Genomic DNA, 21,085 nt, shown 5'->3' on the forward strand with positions numbered 1-21,085 from the left:
ACACTAGTGGATGGGAAAATATAATGCCAGGTATGGGTTCCTTCGTTATTTTTTATTGAAGTACAGTTGATTTACAATGTTTCAGGTGTACAGGAAGAATGTACATTTATGTATATATTCTTTTTCAGATTCTTTTCCATTATAGGTTATTACAAGATACTGAATATAGTTCCCTATGTTATACAGTAGGTCCCTGTTGTTTATCTATTTTTATATATAGTAGTGTATACCTGTTAATCCCAAATTCACAATTTATCCTTCCCCCTCTTTCACCTTTGGTGACTGTATGTTTGTTTTCTATGTCTGTGAGTCTATTTCTGTTTTGTAAATATGTTCAGTTGTATCATATTTTAGATTCCACATATAAGTTAAATATGATATTTGGCTTTCTCTCTCTGACTTCACTTAGTATCATAATCTCTAGGTCCATCCATGTTGCTGCAAATGGCATTATTTCATTCTTTTTTATGGCTGAGTAATATTCCATTGTATATATGTATCACATCTTTATCCATTCATCTGTCAATAGACATTTAGGTTGCTTCCATGTCTTGGCTATTGTAAACAGTGCTACTATGAACATCGGGGTGCATGTATCTTTTTGAATTAGAGTTTTCTCCAGATGTATGCCCGGGATTGGCACTGCAGAATCATTTTTACTTTTTTAAGGAAAACTCCATTCTATTCTCCATAGCGGCTGCACCAATTTACATTCCCACCAACAGTGTAGGAGGGTTCCCTTCTCTCCACACCTTCTCCAGCATTTATTATTTGTAGACTTGTTTTTTTTTTTGCAGTACGTGGGCCTCTCACTGTTGTGGCCTCTCCTGTTGCAGAGCACAGGCTCCAGACGTGCAGGCTCAGCAGCCATGGCTCATGGGCCTAGCCACTCCGCAGCATGTGGGATCTTCCCGGACTGGGGCACTAACCCGTGTCCCCTGCATCGGCAGGCGGACTCTCAACCACTGCACCACCAGGGAAGCCCTATTTGTAGACTTTTTGATGATGGCCATTCTGACTGGTGTGATACCTCATTATAGTTTTGATTTGCATTTCTCTAATAATTAGTGATATTGAGCATATTTTCATGGGCCTGTTGGCCATCTGTATGTCTTCTTTGGAGTAATGTCTATTTAGGCATTCTGCCCATTTTTTGATTGGGTTGTTTTGTTTTTTGATACTGAGCTGTATAAGTTGTTTGTGTATTTTGGAAATTAAGCCCTTGTCAGTCGCATTGTTTGCAAATATTTTCTCTCAGTCCATAGGTTGTCTTCTTGTTTTGTTTATGGTTTCCCTTGCTGTGCAAAAGCTTTTAAGTTAAATTAGGTCCCAGTTGTTTATTTTTGCTTTTGGGGCCCCTTCTTTATTGACTTAAATTATATGCCAACATTGAAGTTCATTTTTTTCTTTGATGCTTTAAAAACAGCTAAGGATTTTTAACCTATGAGAAGCTGCTGACCAGTATCATTTATAGGAATTTGAGTTCTATTTACCCAAGCATACAAAAGAGTATTCATTCTTTCACCTAAAAAAATTTTAGAGGTGTTCACACTATGTGTCAGGCACCGAGCTGTGCAGTGACTGTAACTTGGTGAATAAGTGATGTGTCTTCCTGTCCTTCTGGTAATAACAAAGCAAATAATCAAAGAAATGTGAAGTGTGCTGAGTGCTATAAAGAACAGAGTCTAGATATAGAGAGAATATAGATATAGAGAGAATAATGATAATGTACTTAGACGGGGTGACCAGGATCTAAAGCTGTATCCAAGTGTGTGATTTGGGGCAATTCATTTAACGGCAAGTTTTTCATTTGTAAAATAAAACAGGCATGGGAATAAAATGAACATTTATTGCTTACTGTGATAGGCTGAATCCGGACCCCAAAGGTGACCTAATCCCTGGAACGTGTGAATGTGTTACCTTATATGGGAAAAGGGACTTCATCGATTTGATTAAGTCAAGGATCTTAAAATGGGGAGATTATCCAGGATTATATGAGTAGGCCAATGTAATTACAAGAGAGGCAGGAAGGTCAGAATGAGAGAGAGAGAGACACTGGAAGATGCTATGCTGCTGGCTTTGAAAATAGAGGACAAGGTCACAAGTCAAGGAATCGAGAAGATAGAAAAGGCAAGAAAGCAGATTCTCCCCTAGAGCCTCTAGAAGGAACACAGTCTTACTGACACCTGAGGATGTCTGACCTTCAGAACTGTAAGATAACAATCTGTGCTGTTTTAAGTTACTAAGTTTGTGGTAATTTGTTACAGCAGCAAGAAGTAACTAATACACTTACTAGAGGTTTTTAGGCTCTGAGGCTACCAAGGAAAAACATCATAATCTTTTCATACAATCAAGGTTTAGGAGCATCTACACTGTGCCAGGTGATCAAGAAGAAGCACTAACACTTTTGAGGAAGTACAGTATGCTGTGGGAGATGTCAAAGTCAAAGACAACTTCCCTGACCACCCTATGTAAAGAAGCTGCCCCTCACCCAATTACTCTCCATCTCCTCCTCTCACTGCTCATTTCCTTCACAGCGTGTATCATAGTCTGTAATTATTTATTCATTTGTTTACTTGTATGCTGGATGTCTACCCTATTAGAATATAAGTTCCATAAGGGCAGGGACCCTGTCTGTCTTGACTGGTGTACAGAGGTCCAGGCATGGAGTAAGCCCTCAACTCATATTTGTTGAATAACAGAATGACCTCGAAGTGGTCACTGTCTAATGATGTGTAAGAGTCCTATTTTCTCCACCGTTCTACGGCTCTGGGACCTTGCATATACGTTTCTCCAAACACAATTCTTATTCACAAGCCAGGAGCTCCAGAGTTTCAAGTAGATACCGGTTAAATTTTCAAACAGATAGTGATGACTTTCTAAGTAGATATCGGATATATGTGAACAATGGGGTAAAAATATTCTTTTAACAACACTGGAAGACCTGCTTACTATTTTCCAAACTCTACCGCTTAGCGGTGTGAATTTGTGTTCCCAACTCCTCACAGGTGAGACAGGTACAGAAAACTTCTTTAAGGGTGGCTGAGAGTATTATGTGAGATTATGTGCACATTAGCAGGGTGGCCGACACATGGCAGATCCATAAGAAATGTTGGTTTCTTAATTTTAGACTCTGGGACCTTAAGTTAGCATTTTAGCATCATCAATACAAAAAGGCAGAGGAAGCATTTACAAGTTGGAATGCTTATTCAGAGGGATGGATTGGGATGAGATGAGAGATAAAGGGGGAAGCTAAAGAGCACACTGAGATTTTTGTCTTGGTGACTGGCTCTCACTGGGGAGAAACTCTTGACTATCCATTCATCCATCCATGAGGAATTGCCCTTATGCTTTCGCCAAGGATAGAAAATTACCACGTCATCTTCCACCAGTATCACTTTCTGGTGTTGGCACAATCTGTTCAAGAAAGCCTTTGACATCTATGGTCCTCAACTGGCCCTAAACAGTCACCCTGAAGGCATCTGGTATGGTCTGGAGACATTTTTGATATCGAGGGGTGGTGCTAGTCATATCTAGTGGGAAGAAGCCAGGGATGCTGCTAAATATCCTACAATGCGCAGAACAGCCCTTAGCATAGAGTTCTCCAGCCGAAAATGTCAACGGTGCTGAGGTTGAGAAATTCTGCTATACATTAAAGGCCCAACTATTTGATTCTAGAGGGACCAGCTATCATGGGAAAAGGGAGAGAAGCCCTTTGCTTTCCTTATTGCTGCCCACCAGAATTACTGTCTGGAAGTTATTATGGGACTGATGCTACCTGGGCACTCAAGGGAAATCAGTATGTCAGGCAATCTGAGTTTTGGAGAATGAGTGGTATGAAGGCATCATTATTACCTGCCAGTCTCTCAAGAGCTTCAGCCTAGATTAGAAATGCTGAAGCGTCAGAAAATGCTCAACTGATGGATTAAAGTTTTAATGAGCTCTGCCCACTAGCTCTACCCATCACAGGTCCCTTCCATCAGGAAACTTGCACAAGCCTCTTAGACAGACTCATCCACCAGAGGGCAGACAGCAGAAGCAAGAAGAACTACAATCCTGCAGCCTGTGGAACAAAACCCACATTCACAGAAAGATAGACAAGATGAAAAGGCAGAGGGCTATGTACCAGATGAAGGAACAAGATAAAACCCCCAGAAAAACAACTACATGAAGTGGAGATAGGCAACTTTCCAGAAAAAGAATTCAGAATAATGATAGTGAAGATGATCCAGGACCTCGGAAAAAGAATGGAGGTAAAGACTGAGAAGATGCAAGAAATGTTTAACAAATACCTAGAACAATTAAAGAACAAACAAACAGAGATGAACAATACAATAACTGAAATGAAAACTACACTACAAGGAATCAATAGCAGAATAACTGAGGGAGAAGAACGGATAAGTGACCTGGAAGACAGAATGGTGGAATTCACTACTGCAGAACAGAATAAAGAAAAAAGAATGAAAAGAAATGAAGACAGCCTAAGAGACCTCTGGGACAACATTAAACGCAACCACATTCGCATTATAGGGGTGCCAGAAAGAGAAGAGAGAGAGAAAGGAAAGAGAGAGAGAAAAAATATTTGAACAGATTATAATCAAAAACTTCCTTAACATGGGAAAGGAAATAGCAACCCAAGTCCAGGAAGTGCAGAGAGTCCCAGGCAGGATAAACCCAAAGAGAAACACTCCAAGACCCATGGTAATCAAACTGACAAAAATTAAAGACAAAGAAAACTTATTGAAAGCAACAAGGGAAAAACGACAAATAACATACAAGGGAACTCTCAAAAGGTTAACAGCTGATTTCTCAGCAGAAACTCTACAAGCCAGAAGGGAGTGGCATGATATACTTAAAGTGATGAAGGGAAGAACCTACAACCAAGATTACTCTACCCAGCAAGGATCTCATTCAGATTCGATGGAGAAATCAAAAGCTTTACAGACAAGCAAAAGCTAAGAGAATTCAGCACCACCAAACCAGCTCTACAACAAATGCTAAAGGAACTTCTCTAAGTGGGAAACACAAGAGAAGAAAAGGACCTACAAAAACAAACCCAAAACAATTACGAAAATGGTCATAGGAACATACATATCAATAATTACCTCAAACGTGAATGGATTAAATGCTCTAACCAAAAGACACAGGCTTGCTGAATGGATACAAAAACAAGACCCATATATAGGCTCTCTACAAGACACCCACTTCAGACATAGGTACACATACAGACTGAAAGTGAAGTGATGGAAATAGATATTCCATGCAAACGGAAATCAAAAGAAAGCTGGAGTAGCAAAACTCCTATCAGATAAAGTAGACTTTAAAATAAAGTATGTTACAAGAGCCAAGGAAGGACACTTCATAACGATCAAGGGATCAATACAAGAAGAAGATATAACAATTATAAATATATATGCACCCAACATAGGAGCACCTCAATACATAAGGCAACTGCTCAGAGCTATAAAAGAGGAAATCGACAGTAACACACTAATAGTGGAGGACTTTAACACCTCACTTACACCAATGGACAGATCATCCAAAATGAAAATAAATAAGGAAACACAAGCTTTAAATGACACAATACACCAGATAGATTTAATTGATAATTATAGGACATTCCATCCAAAAATAGAAGATTACACTTTCTTCTCAAGTGCACATGGAACATTCTCCAGGATAGATCACATCTTGGGTCACACATTGAGCCTCAGTAAATTTAAGAAAATTGAAATCATATCAAGCATCATTTCAGACCACAACGCTATGAGATTAGAAACGAATTATAGGGGAAAAAATGTAAAAAAGACAAACACATGGAGTCTAAACAATACATTATTGAATAACCAAGAGATCACTGAAGAGATCAAAGAGAAAATGAAAAAATACTTAGAGACAAATGACAATGAAAACACAACAATCCAAAAGCTATGGGATGCAGCAAAAGCAGTTCTAAGAGGGAAGTTTATAGCTATACAAGCCTACCTCAAGAAACAAGAAAAATCTCAAATAAACAATCTAACCTTACACCTAAAGGAACTAGGTACATGTAAAAGTATGAGATTAGATCACTTCCTAACACCATATACAAAAATAAGCTCAAATGGATTAAAGACCTAAATATAAGACCAGAAACTATCAAACTCTTAGAGGAAAACATAGGCAGAACACTTTATGACATAAATCACAGCAAGATCCTTTTTGACCCACCTCCTAGAGAAATGGAAATAAAAACAAAAGTAAACAAATGGGACCTAATGAAACTTCAAAGCTTTGGCACAGCAAAGGAAATCATAAACAAGACTAAAAGACAACCCTCAGGATGGGAGAAAATATTTGCAAATGAAGCAACTGACAAAGGATTAATTTCCAAAATTTACAAGCAGCTCATGCAGCTCAATAACAAAAACCAAACAACCCAATCCCAAAATGGGCAGAAGACCTAAATAGACATTTCTCCAAAGAAGATATACAGCCTGCCAACAAACACATGGAAGAATGCTCAACATCATTAATCATTAGAGAAATGCAAATCAAAACTACAATGAGATATCATCTCACACCAGTCAGAATGGCCATCATCAAAAAATCTAGAAACAATAAATGCAGGAGAGGGTGTGGAGAAAAGGGAACACTCTTGCACTGCTGGTGGGAATGTGAATTGGTACAGCCACTATGGAGAACAGTATGGAGGCTCCTTAAAAAACTACAAATAGAACTACCATATGACCCAGCAATCCCCCTATTGGGCATATACCCTGAGAAAACCATAATTCAAAAAGAGTCATGTACCAAAATGTTCATTGCAGCTCTATTTACAATAGCCCAGAGATGGAAACAAGCTAAGTGCCCATCTTCGGATGAATGGATAAAGAAGATGTGGCACATATATACAATGGAATATTACTCAGCCATAAAAAGAAACGAAATTGAGCTATTTGTAATGAGGTGGATAGACCCAGAGTCTGTCATACAGAGTGAAGTAAGTCAGAAAGAGAAAGACAAATACCATATGCTAACACATATGGAATTTAAGGGAAAAAAGTGTCATGAAGAACCTAGGGGTAAGACAGGAATAAAGACACAGACCTACTAGAGAACGAACTTGAGGATAAGGGGAGGGGGAAGGGTGAGCTGTGACAAAGACAGAGAGAGGCATGGACATATATACGCTACCCAACGTAAGGTAGATAGCTAGTGGGAAGCAGCCGCATAGCACAGGGAGATCAGCTCAGTGCTTTGTGACCGCCGGGAGGGGTGGGATAGGGAGGGTGGGAGGGAGGGAGATGCAAGAGGGAAGAGATATGGGAACATATGTATATGTATAACTGATTCACTTTGTTATAAAGCAGAAACTAACACACCATTGTAAAGCAATTATACCCCCAATAAAGATGTTAAAAAAAAAAAAAGGAACTAGAGAAGGAAGAACAAACAAAATCCAAAGTTAGCAGAAGGAAAGAAATCATAAAGACCAGAGCAGAAATAAATGAAATAGAAACAAAGAAAACAATAGCAAAGATCAATAAAACTACAAGCTGGTTCTTTGAGAAGATAAACAAAATTGATAAACCATTAGCCAGCCTCATCAAGAAAAAGAGGGAGAGGACTCAAATCAATAAAATTAGAAATGAAAAAGGAGAAGTTACAACAGACACCACAGAAATACAAAGCATCCTAAGAGACTACTGCAAGTAACTCTATGCTAATAAAATGGACAACCTGGAAGAAATGGACAAATTCTTAGAAAGGTATAACCTTCCAAGACTGAACCAGGAAGAAATACAAAATATGAACAGACCAATCACAAGTGATGAAATTGCAACTGATTAAAAATCTTCCTAAAAACAAAAGTCCAGGACCAGATGGCTTCACAGGTGAATTCTATCAAACATTTAGAGAAGAGCTAACATCCATCCTTCTCAAACTCTTCCAAAGAATTGCAGAGGAAGGAACACGCCCAAACTCATTCTATGAGGCCACCATCACCCTGATACCAAAACCAGACAAAGATACTACAAAAAAAGAAAATTACAGACCAATATCACTGATGAATATAGATGCAAAAATCCTCAACAAAATACTAGCACAGAATCCAACAACACATTAAAAGGATCATACGCCATGATCATCCCTGGGATTTATCCAAGGGATGCAAGGATTCTTCAATATATGCAAATCAATAAATGTGATACACCGTATTAACAAATTGAAGAATAAAAACCACATGATCAACTCAGTAGATGCAGAAAAAGCTTCTGGCAAAATTCAACACCCATTTATGATAAAAACTCTACAGAAAGTGGGGATAGAGGGAACCTACGTCAACATAATAAAGGCCATATATGACAAACCCACAGCAAAGAACATTCTCAATGGTGAAACACTGAAAGCATTTCCTCTAAGGTCAGGAACAAGACAAGGATGTCCACTCTCACCACTATTCTTCAACACAGTTTTGGAAGTCCTAGCCACGGCAATCAGAGAAGAAAAAGAAATAAAAGGAATACAAATTGGAAAACAAGAAGTAAAACTGTCACTGTTTGCAGATGACATGAAACTATATAGAGAGAATCCTAAAGATGCCACCAGGAAACTACTAGAGCTAATCAGTGAATTTGGTAAAGTCGCAGGATACAAAATTAATGCACAGAAATCTTTTGCATTCCTATACACCAGTGATGAAAAATCTGAAAGAGAAATTAAGGAAACATTCCCATTTACCACTGCAACAAAAAGAATAAAATACCTAGGAATAAACTTACCTAGGGAGACAAAAGACCTTTGTGCAGAAAACTGTAAGACACTGATGAAAGACATTAAAAATGATACCAACAGATGGAGAGATATACCATGTTGTTGGATTGGAAGAATCAATATTGTGAAAATGACTATACTAAAAAGCAATCTACAGATTCAATGCAATCCCTGTCAAATTCCCAATGGCATTTTTTACAGAACTAGAACAAAAAACCTTAAAATTTGTATGGAAACACAAAAGACCCTGAATAGCCACAGCAGTCTTGAGGGAGAAAAACGGAGCTGGAGGAATCAGAATACCTGACTTCAGACTATACTACAAAGCTACAGTAAACAAGACAATATGGTACTGTCCCAAAAACAGAAACATAGATCAATGGAACAAGACAGAAATCCCAGAGATAAACCCACGCACCTATGGTCAACTAATCTATGACAAAGGAGGCAAGAATATACAATGGAGAAAAGACAGTCTCTTCAATAAGTGGTGCTCGGAAAACAGGACAGCTACATGTAAAAAAATGAAATTAGAACATTCCCTAACACCATACACAAAAATAAACTCCAAATGGATTAGAGACCTAAACGTTAACACCGGACACTATAAAACTCTTAGAGGAAAACGTAGGAAGAACACTCTTTGATGTAAGTCCCAGCAAGATCTTTTTTGATCCACCTTCTACAGTAATGGAAATAAAAACAAAAATAAACAAATGGGACCTCATGAAACTTCAAAGCTTTGGCACAGCAAAGGAACCATAAACAAGACGAAAAGACAACCCTCAGAACGCGAGAAAATATTTGCAAATGAATCAACGGACAAAGGATTAATCTCCAAAATATATAAACAGCTCATGCAGCTCAATATTAAAAAAACAAACAACCCAATCCAAAAATGGGCAGAAGACCTAAATAGACATTTCTCCAAAGAAGACAAACAGATGGCCAAGAAGCATATGAAAAACTGCTCAACATCACTAATTATTAGAGAAATGCAAATCAAAACTACAATGAGGTATCACCTCACACCAGGCAGAATGGGCATCATCAGAAAATCTACAAACAACAAATGCTGGAGAGGGTGTGGTGAAAAGGGAACCCTCTTGCACTGTTTGTGGGAATGTAAATTGATACAGCCACTATGGAGAACAGTATGGAGGTTCCTTAAAAAACTAAAAATAGAATTACCATATGATCCAGCAAACCCACTACTTGGTATATACCCAGAGAAAACCATAATTCAAAAAGACACATGCACCCCAATGTTCATTGCAGCACTATTTACAATAGCCAGGTCATGGAAGCAACCTAAATGCCCAACGACAGACGAATGGATAAAGAAGATGTAGTACATATATACAATGGAATATTACTCAGCCATAAAAAGGAATGAAATTGGGTCATTTGTTGAGACGTGGATGGATCTGGAGACTGTCATACAGAGTGAAGTAAGTCAGAAAGAGAAAAACAAATATTGTATGTTAACGCATATATGTGGAGCCTAGAAAAATGGTACAGATGAACCGGTTTGCAGGGCATAAATAGAGACACAGATGTAGAGAACAAACGTATGGACACCAAGGGGGGAAGGCGGCGGGGAGGTGGGGGTGGTGGTGTGATGAATTGGGCGATTGGGATTGACATGTATACACTGATGTGTATAAAATGGATGACTAATAAGAACCTGCTGTATAAAAAAAGAAAAATTAAATTAAAAAATTTTTTTAAAAAAAGAAAAAAGAGAAAAGAAAATACTCAGCTGAACATATGGTCAGTAAGAAGACTGTAGAACGTGTAAACACTCCGCAGAATAAACATGTGTCCTTTGTCAGTATTTCACCATTGTCACTGGTAGATCCACTTTAACTACAAGGTAAAGTTTAGGAACAAAGTGCAACCTCCTTTGATGCGAACTTTCATTCTGTTCTTTAAGAAAACCCCCAACTCTGAAGTTCACCTATTTTTAGAAATCTATTTATTCAACAAGTAGTTACTGAGTACCTACCCTGGGCAGACAGTGTGCTGGGCTAAAAGCTGGAGCTTAAGTACTAGACATGACAGGCAGGACCCCTGACCTCACAGAGCTCAGGGTCCAGCCAAGGTGGGAGCAGGGCCTCTCCTTCTCTGGCACAGACGTGACAAACATCCTCTTCATGCAAACAAGGTCACTTGTTAATGGATCCCTTTACCTCCCTCATACTTTTTTTCTCAAATAAAAAAATGTTTGATAATTATCTGCCTGGTAGAATTCTGTAATTAGGGTCATTAAATAAGAGAGTCCAATGTTCAGAGAAGTCAATTAAGAATGGCAAGAGAGAGAAAGAAAGAGAATTTTAAAATTCCACGCAAACCAGGTATGGACCTGCATTGTACTCAGACTCAGGAAGGGCTGTGTGAAGAAAACTTGGCAGTTAACATGGGTCCCAGTAGGTGGGTACCATGCATTTGGGAAAGCAAGAGAGATTCCCAAATGATTCTCTTTTGCAAAAAGCAGGCACTCAGCCTAAAGAGACCCAGGAACTAAACAGCAGGGAATCACATTTAACAACTGAACAAGGGTCAAGAAACTCAAATTGCCTGGGAGACCAAAATTCAGCTACAGCCTCTGAGTAAAGCCACAAACTCAGCATAGAAAAGAGATTTCTGAGGGCTGGCTTGTGATACTCTCCCAGAACGGAGGCAGAACAGAGAAGGCAGAGGGCCAGGAAGCAGGAGATGCTGACATTCTTCCTGTGTGGGAAGGCAAATTTGCCGCCAGAGTACTGAATCTACTCATCAAATATCTGCAATTATTTCCATTATTCCTTCAGTGAAAATCATTGGGGATGTTAGCGATTATTCGATTCTCTTGGGAAAAGAGACTGCAAATATACCGCAAGGGCTCAAACAAACAAGTGAACTGATTCTCTTCTGTCACTTGTTCATTAAACCAACATTTAGTTTAGGTGCGGGAGGTATAAACATGACCAAGACATGAGTGGGAAGCCTTGTACTTCCAGACAAGAGGATGAAATTGAGGAAGCAGTGCTATAAAGGCAACAAAAAAACAAATCGCAAATGTTTAGACTGTTTTAGAAACAGTCTAAAAGAGTAAAAAATAAATTCCAAAAAATCAAATCGTTCGACTCCCTGCTCTTTTTAAAAAATAACCCCACCTTGGCATTATAGTTCAGGAGTACTTTAATCTCAGTATTTTCTGGTGCAGAGAAAATAAAGTGAAATGATAGGTCACTGAAGAAGACATGAAAGGGCTGTGCAGTATAATCCAAGTATCTATATTTGTCCTCCAGCGTGCCAATTCATTACACTATTTTTATCCCGAGTTCCAAATTATTACATCTGATGCGCAGAATTCTGAAGGTATTACATATTGACCTCAAAGCCTCATTAGAAAATGAAAAAAAAAAAGAAAAAGGATTGTTCATGTCTCAGTTTAAACACTTACCTGGCTGTTTTATAACCAGTTCACCTTTACATTTAGGGTCCCTTTCAGGTAAGGCCCAAGGCAGCTCCAAATTTGACCCAAGGGCTGGCTAGCAAACAAGAGGTGCTCAATGCTCATTTAAAATAAAAGCTGGTTTAAGATGATATCAATTGTCATTTTCTTCTTATTCTAATTATCTCAGTGCCGTTGCTTGAAAGAATCCGTTTTTCTCTTGGATTCCGAGTTAAACAGGAAGAAAGTGGGAAAGGACGACAATTTATTCAGAGCCAACCAGGTGTGAAGGACTGTGAGGCTTGTTTTCTCCTTTCAGCCTCAGAACACCTTAGGAGACAGGCAGTACGAGAAAGAAGCCAGGTTCAGAGGTGCTAAGTATGGTCACACAGCTCATAAGTGACAGAGATGAACCTGAACCCAGGACTGACTCCCGAATCCAGGCTATTTCTAGCTGACTCCTTGGTTTTGTGGAAAGCATTCTACTGTTCTTAAATCATGTTTGACTTTCAAGAACAGGAAGTCATTTAACCAGCAAACAACTGTCACAGTTTTAACATTTATCTGAATAAAGCTAGACTTTACATCTGTAGCCCGACAAGTCTGACACTTTTACAAATTTAACAAATAGATCAAATTAAATGTTTTTTAAAAATTCAGGAAAACACAGAGCCTTAGCACAGCTTTGAGCACCTTAGGCTGGGATTTTAAGAACCAAACACTGCTTAGCATTTATATGGCACTAGCAAGACTAGGACCCTCTAGAAGTTCAAAGAGAAAAGAGAAAGAGGGTCCCTCTAGGACCCTCTGCTCTTCAAATGAATCTGATGACGTCCCTAAGGCAGAGACTGCCTGGTGGACCAAGAAGAAGAAAAAGTAAGCCTAATTTAGAAAACTCAAAATAAATAATTGGAAAGGACACAAATCCTTCCTTAGCTGGCTTTATTCCTTTCTAATAGGTCAGTGGTTTTCAAAGTGTGCTCCTGGGAACCCCAGGATTCTTTTGAGGAACTTCAGGGGCCATGGAGGCCAAAAAGGAAACTGCGCAAAGTCCTACACCGTTTACCCCTACCTACTCCAAGCAGCTCAGTTATCTGTCTTACACAGATATTATATGTGATAATATAATATATAATTATATTCTAATTATATATTTATATTACATAATATCAATATTATTGATATTATATATAAAAATATATGGGGGGGAAAGACAGATTCCAACTTTAAAAAGTTTGGAGACCTCTGCTAGTGTGTTATGGCAACAATTAAATGGGTACGTTAACATTTCCCCAAAGAAAAACTGGGACAAGCAAGCTGGGGTTCTAATGGTTACAGATGTGAGAGCAGGCACTTTTCTTCTGCCGTGGGAAGGTAACTCAAATGCTGTAAGATTCAAAATGTGCCTTTAAAAAAAACAAGTCATGAGTTTTTTAAAGATGTGTGGTTGGGAAGGATGCTGTTTATAAAATTACAGAGCATACACGACGGCATGGGGTGCCCACAACACACTCTGCAAAGGGGCCGAGATCATTAACTCGTGCCCAAGACAGCGTGTTTCTTAAGAGGAGCTTCTCCTGCAACTGCTCCATTCTAAAGAGAAGACAGACACCTTGGCCACTTCTGCAACAAGGCAGCTAATGACGGCACCTCTTCCAGCACTGGGAACGACATAGAGAAGGACTGTATACCTGATGCAAACTTTGCTCAGTAGTCTCGGTTCCCTTCTCACAACTAGAAGCAAGATCAGTGATGTTGTGCATTAAAAACCCTAAAAGTCTACTGACCATAATTGTCCCTTCTCTGGAAAGAGCGTGAGCTTTGGATGTAGACAAACCTGGGTTCAAACACTAGTCCTCCCACTTACTATTAGATTGGGTGCTTTAACTTGTTCAAGCTTTAATTTCTTTACCTTTTAAGTGGGGATAATACAACGTACCAGAGAGGATTGTTGTGAGGAATGAAGAGAAGGTGGCCGCCAACACGTCCACAGCGCTTACCGTGTGCCAGGCACTAAGGGTTTTGCACAGATTTTCTATAACTACCTCCCTTTTATAGATGTGGAAATTAAGGCAAAGAGAGTTTAAGACTAAATAAAATAATACAGGTAAAAAGTCAACCACAGAGTTGCCAGACAAGATGTTCAACTGATGTCAGTTCCTCCCTCTCCCCCATCTTCCCCTTTGAAACAGCATAGCCATGTGAATTAAAAATACAATGGGAGGGCTTCCCTGGTGGCGCAGTGATTGAGAGTCCGCCTGCCGATGCAGGGGACGTGGGTTCGTGCCCCGGTCCGGGAAGATCCCGCATGCCGCGGAGCGGCTGTGCCCGTGAGCCATGGCCGCTGAGCCTGCGTGTCCGGAGGCTGTGGGAGAGGCAACGCGAGGGGCCACAACAGTGAGAGGCCCGCGTACTGAAAAAAAAAATACAATGGGAAATCAGGGCTCAAGACACTGGATTCAAAACGACTCACTGGATGTCACTGAGAAATGACTAAGTCTCATCACCCACAGAAGCAAGAGCACCACCAACGTGGGAACAGCTATAGGATCGCTTAGGGGCATTGCAGGCACAAAGGGTCGGACTATAGCGTAACAATCATCCAATAATCCTTCCAACCTCCCAGTTCTCCTTCCAAATACTTTGCTATTTGCTCTCTCTCGTTCCCTAGTCCATTAGAACCTAATGGGCTACATCACAATAAAGTCTGCAGGGTATGAATGCCGCTCAGGAGTCCCCAGAGTCTATACAGTTGGCCCTCTATATCCACAGGTTTCCCATCTGAGGATACAACCAACCCATCTGCAGCAGACAGTTTCATTTCAGTTATTGCTGACATTCCCACTCCTCTACCTCACATATCCAGAGCTGCACAAAGGTTCTAGAGGTTTTGCAAACTACTCTGGTCTCCAAGCTGCTCCACTGGCTACTGCTGAGCTGCCCGCTTTGTGAGTCTACAGTGGAATTCACTCACTCATGCATTAACAAAATTTACTGAGCAGCTACTATACTCCATACTCTGCTCAAGGAACTGGGTATACAACAAAGAAACAGGAAGATGAGACTGCTGCCTTCACAGAGCCTCCAAAGTTCCCTGAATGCTGAAGGATCTGTTCCTTCCTCAGGCTGCAGAATCTCAGCCATGGCTGGCAGTTCAGGTGGCCCAGGCACAGGCCCCACAGGCACACAACACAACCACTCCCTCTCTTCCCACCCACCTACAAGAAGCCATGCTACCACTGCAGGACACTCCAAGGAAGCCTGTCTTAGGACATTCCTCCTGTCTATTTCTCTCTCTCTCTCTCTCTTCTTCTCCTATCTAAGCATCAGGCACTCAGGAGCTCAGACTTTCAGAGAACAAGAGGCAGGAACTTCAGGCAACACAAAACTCTGCAGAGGGCTTCCCTGGTGGCGCAGTGGTTAAGGATCCGCCTGCCAATGCAGGGGACATGGGTTCAAGCTCTGGTCTGGGAAAATCCAACATGCCGCGGAGCAACTAAACCCATGACCCACAACTACTGAGCCTGAGCTCTGAAGCCCGCAAGCCACAACTACTGAGCACACATGCCACAACTACTGAAGCCCACGCACCTAGAGCCTGCGCTCCGCAACAAGAGAAGCCACCACAATGAGAAGCCCGGGAACCACAATGAAGTATAGCCCGCACACAGCAAGAAGACCCAATGCACCCAAAAACAAGCAAATAAATAAATAAATAAACTTACTTAAAAAAAAAACAAACAAAAAACTCTGCTGAAACAAAGGCATTGAAGAGACCTGGCTGCTAACTTGGGATGAGAATAGAAAGGGAGGGAAAAAAAACATGAAGGAAACAATACACACACACCCAAACACAAGTATCCCCTTACATTAGACTGCCACATATAAAGGCTTTTCTCCTAGAAAGCAAATGGGTTGCTTTCACTCTGAACAATAAGACAAAGTTTTTCCTGAATCCAACTGTGCACCAAAACGTTCACCACTGCTTTAAAGAGTTATGCCTAGTACCGTACCTGGCATATGACAGGTGAGATGGATACATGAATGGATGGATAAAATAACTCTTTCCTTCCTATAAGCCATACATCTGATACGGGGGAAGTTGAAAAACAACTTATGGACGGTTAACCATTCTGAGACATCTTCTTTTGAACAGATGAAGCTATACTTAGGGCATAAGCAATATAGGAAAAAATGTATTTTACCATGTAGAAGAATGGTAGAGGATTTCTTGCATCCAGATGTAACAACATAAGAATCAAACTGTAAAAATCCAAAGTAGTTCATTTTTTCCTAATCATTTTTATGTCACTTTTTACTTAGCATAACAAGGACTGACATACAATGAAATATTGACTTTATCATATATTAATCATATCGCCTGGGGAGGTATATTCACCTTTAAAATGGAGAAAATAGTATCTATTAATTACAGTTGTTTTAACAATGACAAGAGATAGTAAGGGAGAGCACTTACTATGATAGCTGCTAAGACACTCAAGAAATGTTTGAAACATGCGCGCACATACGCGCGCGCACACACACGCACGCGCGCACACACACACACACACACACACACACACAGAGTCTTCTAGCTCAATCTTGAAGGTCATACATATATGTCCACAAATTCTAAGAAACAGTGAAATCTTTCCATCATCCTGCTAATCCCAATAAAAACATTTGTAGCAGACAAGGAGTTTTACTGATGTTCAAATCCTATATTTTTTACATTTTTTATATTTTGGTCTTTCAAAGCTTTCTACAAACAATAATCTAAGGTACAGTCCCTTGAAGAACCAAGCCATGTGTTTTTATACTTAGAAATTTCAATGAACTGGTTAAACATCTGAATCATATTTGGAATCTCTAGTTAGACTCTAAAGGTAGATAAACGGCCCAAATCTTTCTTACACGAGTTGCCCCAGACTGTGTGGACAGCTTCCCAAACCTACTTAGCATAAAACTTGTTTTTTAAACAAGAAAATAAACAGATTAATTCTCAAACATTGGAAAATTCTTAAACCTATAAAACTTGATTTGCTTTCTAAAATGAAGTAATATTTCCCTTTTCTTGTTTTTAAATTTAAATATTAAGTTCTCACAAACTTGTACTCTTCTACTTGTTCATAAAGAGATCACCATTCTAAACTATAAAACAGTTAACATCATAAACAAATGTGTTTTTACTAAGGTGTGCTCACAAAAACTATGATAAAAATAGTCTTATGAACATTTAGTTCATTTTTTTTACAATATTACTAGCTTTTTGATAAGTTTTTTTAACATCTTTATTGGAGTATAATTGCTTTACAATGGTGTGTTAGTTTCTGCTTTATAACAAAGTGAATCAGCTATACGTATACATATATCCCCATAACTCCTCCCTCTTGCATCTCCCTCCGTCTCACCCTCTCTATCCCACCCCTCTAGGTGGTCACAAAGCACCGAGCTGATCTCCCTGTGCTATGCGGCTGCTTCTCACTAGCTATCGGTTTTACATTTGGTAGTGTATGTATGTTCACGCCACTCTCTCACTTTGTCCCAGCTTACCCTTCCCCCTCCCCGTGTCCTCAAGTCCATTCTCTAGTAGATCTGCGTCTTTATTCCCATCCTAAGATCATTCAGCCCTAAAAAAATCGAAGTTCATCTCCTATATCTGCATAGAAGCCAGCTTTTATCATTTATTAAAAAAAAAATCCTTTCAGCAAAGTATAATCTATCATCTTTCAAATCAAAGGAAGTAATTACACAATTTTATAACTTTCCATGAAAAGTTAATTTCTTTCCAATGTCTATTAATTTGATTTTTATTCTCCTGGGGACATTTTTTCGCTTTTATTCAGTAACGTAGTATGAAGGGATTGCCCACCCAGAACAAATAGTTGGTCCTCTTATAGTCTTCATTAAAAATATTTCTCTCAGAAGTAGCCTCATCTCCTTCAATTCCAGGATCCTTCACCTCAGTGTTTAAACCCTATACCAAGTACATTCATGAAGGAATTAAACGAAGGGTAGGAGACTCTCCATTCCACTCTGGTCTCCATTATTTATCTTATTATGTCAGCACTTAACTTCTCCCACCCTGAGCTGTCCTACCTGTAAAGTGGACTTAGTAATTACCCCATAAGGTCAGGAGGGTAGTGCAATGACAAAAGGGGATAAATAGTACTAAAATGCTTTAAAATGTTCACAGAAAATATAGAAATATAAATATAATTTAGAAATATGTATTTCATTGTATAGAAATGCAATGTCACAAAACTAAAAGTAGCAAAAGATTGCAGTAGTTCTTTATACAAGGCTCGTCCAGTCTACACTCTTCAAATCCAATATTACATAATACTATTTGATATTAAAAGACTAACATATCTAGAATTAGAGCTCTGACAGCAGAACATGAATGCTGATGACTTCGTATGTGATACTGCATCCCCAACCTCAATGCTAAATCTCTAACCTGAGCAAATGCATTGATTATGATAAAGTTCTTAGTGAAAACTGTATAACAATAAAACAGCGGAAGAAGAGTAAACCTTGATTAATCAAAATGCTTAGAAAAGAGGAGTTTACTTCTCGGTCACGGCCCAGCATCAATGACTCCAATACCCATTTTGGACAATAAAATTCCCCTGATTTCAGCTTACTGCGTCAACATTTACTTCTTACTACTGATATCTGAGTGAAGGAATAGTATTCTGTTTTCTTAAAGATTTTTCTTTGATTATGATTAATCAAGGAATCTAAAAAATTATAATACCCAGTTACTTACTAAATATTATAGCATACTAACTATACAGAATTTATAATCCCTCTACAGTTTTCCCACTAGGCTTCATCGAAGACCCCAAAGCTATGTGGTTCAGTTTCAAAAATTAAACCAGCATTTCACTAACCATCTCTTCTGGTATCAAAATTATTTTACACAGCATCTCTTTTAAGACATCATTTTATTTTAAAGCTTGGCATCTAAGGTTTCTAGTTTTACTACCCCTCCCAAGTGTTATAACACTTTCTCCTTTCACGGTGAATTTAAAATGGGAGTGAAACTTACTTTCTTGTATTGCATTAAGAATCTCTGAAAAGTCCACATCACTCTTTGGCCCGTCAGGTAGTATTTGCATATCCAGCTGGTAGCTTTGCAAATCCACACCTCCTTCTAGAGAAACGAAAGATATTCATGGAGTTTGCACTGGTTATCAGACAGCCCAGCATCAGGGTCCCAAGGAGAAGCAATGTCAAAATCTAAAAAGAACAGCCAGCTGGTTTGCCAATGATCCTCCCACGTGGACAAATGACTTTTAAAAAATGAGGAACATTACCAGCCATTTGCCCCTTATGGGACCAAAAAGGTTTAATTGTATTTCCAAGGCAAAAATAAGGCAATTACTTTATTAAAATACCACATACTTCATAGTATTTATGGATGATTTCCTAAGTGAAGAATATAATATGCTAGCCTCCACCCAAGGACATTTAAAATTATTCTCAGCTTCTACATGGCTAAAAAGGGACATTCACCACTAATACTTTATGAAACCATCTTCCTTAAAATGGTAATAATTTATTTAAAGGAAAGGATTTAATATTCCTGATATCACAGAAAAACGGTATCAATTTTTTCTCTCACAGTTGGACTTCCCCTGTTATATCATTTACTTTTCAATTATACCAGAATACTTTAATTTATTCTATGAAGTAGTTAAGGCCCTTGTACTAGGTTTGCCCAGTGTATTTTTGGTGTGTTCTAAAGAAAGAGGGTTTTTTAATGCTGCTCCACACACCTATACGACATTTAAGGAAGTCAAAGAAACCAAGATATCAAAAAGTAGCTTTATCATTAATAATAATAAATCTCTGAATGCTTCTTAAAATAATCAGTAAGAACATCTCAATCTGATGAGTCTGGAAGGGCTAAACGTCAGTGCTAAAATAAACAGAGCGCCTGATAAATAAAATGGGGCACACTCTAGCTTCCAAAATTTTTGTAGAAATAATTCTTTTATAAGCCCAGGAATTATTATTAGCCTTGAATAAAATTTCAGTTACATCCCTAAAACTCAAGAAGAATGACACAGTTGCTATCTTACAAGAACACTCATTCTGGGAGGGGAATGGACACAAGTAACTATAATAGAAGGTGAGCCTTAGGAGGGCAGGAACTTTTGTCTGCATGCTATAATCCATCACTTAGAACAGTGTCTAGCAGAGTAGGCCCTGAACTAATGTAGATGGAATGAATTTATGAGGATATGCGGTACTTATGAAACAAAGGCAGGAGAGTAACAAGTAAAGCTATAAGCTCAGATTCCAGAGGCAGACAAACCAGCATTCAAATTCTTACTAGGGAACACCAAATCTCTCTAGATCTTAGTTTCCTCATCCATGAAATGGGTGATTGTAACAGTCACACAGAGTAGCCATGAGGATTAAATGAGATAATGCATGAAAAGCTCTTAGCTGTCACAGCACTCAGTAAATGGAAGCCATTACTATTATCATCCATAATAATTTATTATATAGCAACACTGGCATTTCTACAGAAACTATCCAGCCAATTGAATAATGAGAAAGAATCCGTAAGTCAATTATTTGGGACCAGCATGCATTTAAAGTGACAGTTAAGCACTGCAGACACAGCAGTGAATTTTTAAATGCATGCATTCAGTTGGCTCATTGCGAGGGCTGAAGTTATCGGTGAGACTAAGCTTCTCAATGGAACAGAACAAAGATGTCTTCCTGCTGGCCCAGAATTTAAATGAGCTATCTGCTTTTTTCTCCACCATGGCCAGCTACCTTGAATGGGTAGGGAAAAGTTTTGATGCTTTTCAGCCTCTACTAAGGCTAGTCACCTTTGTTCTGCTCAATAACCAAAGACCCAAAGATCTC

General features: G+C 39.0%; 1 protein-coding gene across 1 annotated transcript in view; it reads right to left on the minus strand.

Annotated features, from left to right (window-relative positions):
* ANO4 (anoctamin 4) overlaps nt 1-21,085 on the minus strand; it is a 482,060-nt gene that overhangs the window by 195,385 nt on the left and 265,590 nt on the right. Inside the window, exon 9 of the mRNA XM_079935996.1 lies at nt 19,251-19,355. Within this exon, the coding sequence (XP_079792122.1) occupies nt 19,251-19,355 (105 nt within the window). The remainder of the gene's footprint in view (nt 1-19,250; nt 19,356-21,085) is intronic.

Source organism: Stenella coeruleoalba, assembly GCF_951394435.1.
Source record: "Stenella coeruleoalba genome assembly, chromosome: 11".
NCBI lineage: Eukaryota > Metazoa > Chordata > Mammalia > Artiodactyla > Delphinidae > Stenella > Stenella coeruleoalba.